This window comes from Sinocyclocheilus rhinocerous, unplaced genomic scaffold, assembly GCF_001515625.1.
Source record: "Sinocyclocheilus rhinocerous isolate Xijiao unplaced genomic scaffold, SAMN03320098_v1.1 scaffold172, whole genome shotgun sequence".
Lineage (NCBI taxonomy): Eukaryota > Metazoa > Chordata > Actinopteri > Cypriniformes > Cyprinidae > Sinocyclocheilus > Sinocyclocheilus rhinocerous.
The window spans coordinates 17,859-19,449 of NW_015643170.1; the positions used below are offsets into that span (position 1 = coordinate 17,859).

At 45.0% G+C, this 1,591-nt stretch overlaps 1 protein-coding gene across 2 annotated transcripts in view; it reads right to left on the minus strand.

Annotated features, from left to right (window-relative positions):
* The window catches only part of LOC107757054 (uncharacterized), a 4,547-nt gene extending 3,718 nt beyond the window's left edge, over positions 1-829 (minus strand). Inside the window, exons 1-2 of one of the 2 annotated variants that reach the window (XM_016574419.1) lie at positions 349-829; positions 9-276 (exon numbers count right to left, since the gene is read on the minus strand). In XM_016574419.1, coding sequence (XP_016429905.1) covers positions 9-276; positions 349-707 — 627 coding nt within the window. In that variant the 5' untranslated portion in view covers positions 708-829. The remainder of the gene's footprint in view (positions 1-8; positions 277-348) is intronic. The other variant, XM_016574418.1, reaches the window with a different exon arrangement.
* Between the last annotated feature and the right edge of the window lie 762 nt (positions 830-1,591).

Genomic DNA, 1,591 nt, shown 5'->3' on the forward strand with positions numbered 1-1,591 from the left:
GAGGAGCCCTGGTGGAGAGCGGAGGAGCCCTGGTGGAGAGCGGAGGAGCCCTGGTGGAGAGCGGAGGAGCCCTGGTGGAGAGCGGAGGAGCCCTGGTGGAGAGCGGAGGAGCCCTGGTGGAGAGCGGAGGAGCCCTGGTGGAGAGCGGAGGAGTCCTGGTGGAGTGTGGCAGAACCTGCAGAGGATGTAGTTGGCTCTGGTCTGTCGGTTGCATATGCAGGAGCAAAGTCATTTTCTCCAAACACATCAGGGCTGTAGGGCCAGATGCCAGTGCACCTAGATAGATAGACAGATAATTTATTCATCCTGAAGTACATTAAGGATTTTTTTTTTCTAATAGATAGGTACCTGAAACCTGACATGATGTTCTCAGGCGTTGCTGCCTGTGGCAACGCTTTTGCAACAATCCCAGGGAGGTCGTATATTGTGGCGTTCTGGCCAGGGTGAGCTTTCATCCAGTGGTCCAGGTGCGTGTTGACCCTCCCTTTGAAAGAGCGAAAAACTGTTCTGTCCAGGGGACAGAGCTTATGAGTGCAGTGTGGCGGAAAAGTAAGTAGAACGATGCCCCGTTCCCTACAGAAATCCATGGCTGGGACAGACAGGTGGGACACGTGATTGTCCAGTAAGAGAAGTACCTTGGAGTCCAGTGAGGGCTTCGTATGGTTGGCAAAGTGGAGGAGGAACTGCAAAAATTCCTCTGCCTGCATCCAACCAGACCCATTTGCTGCTCCAGCTGATGCAGGTGGCCCTTCATGGATGAAGTGAGAGTAAAATCGTTTGCGGGGAAAAACAAAAAATGGAGGGATCGAATTCCCCAGGGCATTAATGGCCACTGGAACGGTCACTAGCTTACCCCTTTCTCCAGAGGTCATTGCTCCAATCTGGCGTATTCCTTTTGTGGCTATTATCTTCTCTGGGGCCTGCACTGTGGTCACACCAGTTTCATCCATGTTCCATATATCATTTGGGGTAAAATTGTGCATATTGTAGACAGTGTGTAAATTGTTGAAAAAAATTCCCACAGTGTGAGCATTAAAACTAGTGGCTCTCGCCACACTGGTGGCCTGTGGTTTTCTGATCGAAAGAGATCGGTTCCTTTTGAGGAAAGCAGTGAACCAGTCTTTGCCCGCCATTTGCGTTTTAGACCAGGATTCTGGGAATGTGCAGTGGAACTGGACAGCACATTGGAATGCAAGTTTTCTGACCTGAAAAACAGAAACATAAAACAGGAAAAAAAAAATAATGTCAACTAGATTAATTGCTTTTACATACATCACACAAGGCATCCTAAAATGTCTTAATTGTGTATAAACTGTATACACACTACCAGTAAAAAGTGAAAATTTACATTTGATAATGGGAATAAATTCTATTTTTAAAAATATTCAAATAGAAAGCAGCTATTTTAAATAGTAAAAATATTTCACAATTTTCTTGTATTTTGGATCAAATAAATGCAGGCTTGGCGAACAGAAGAGAATTCTTTAAAAACACATTAAAAATATTTTGGTACTGGTAGTGTATATATGTATACGTACGTGTGCATGTATATAGTCTATGTATGTATTTATGTGTGCATCTATGTGTGTGT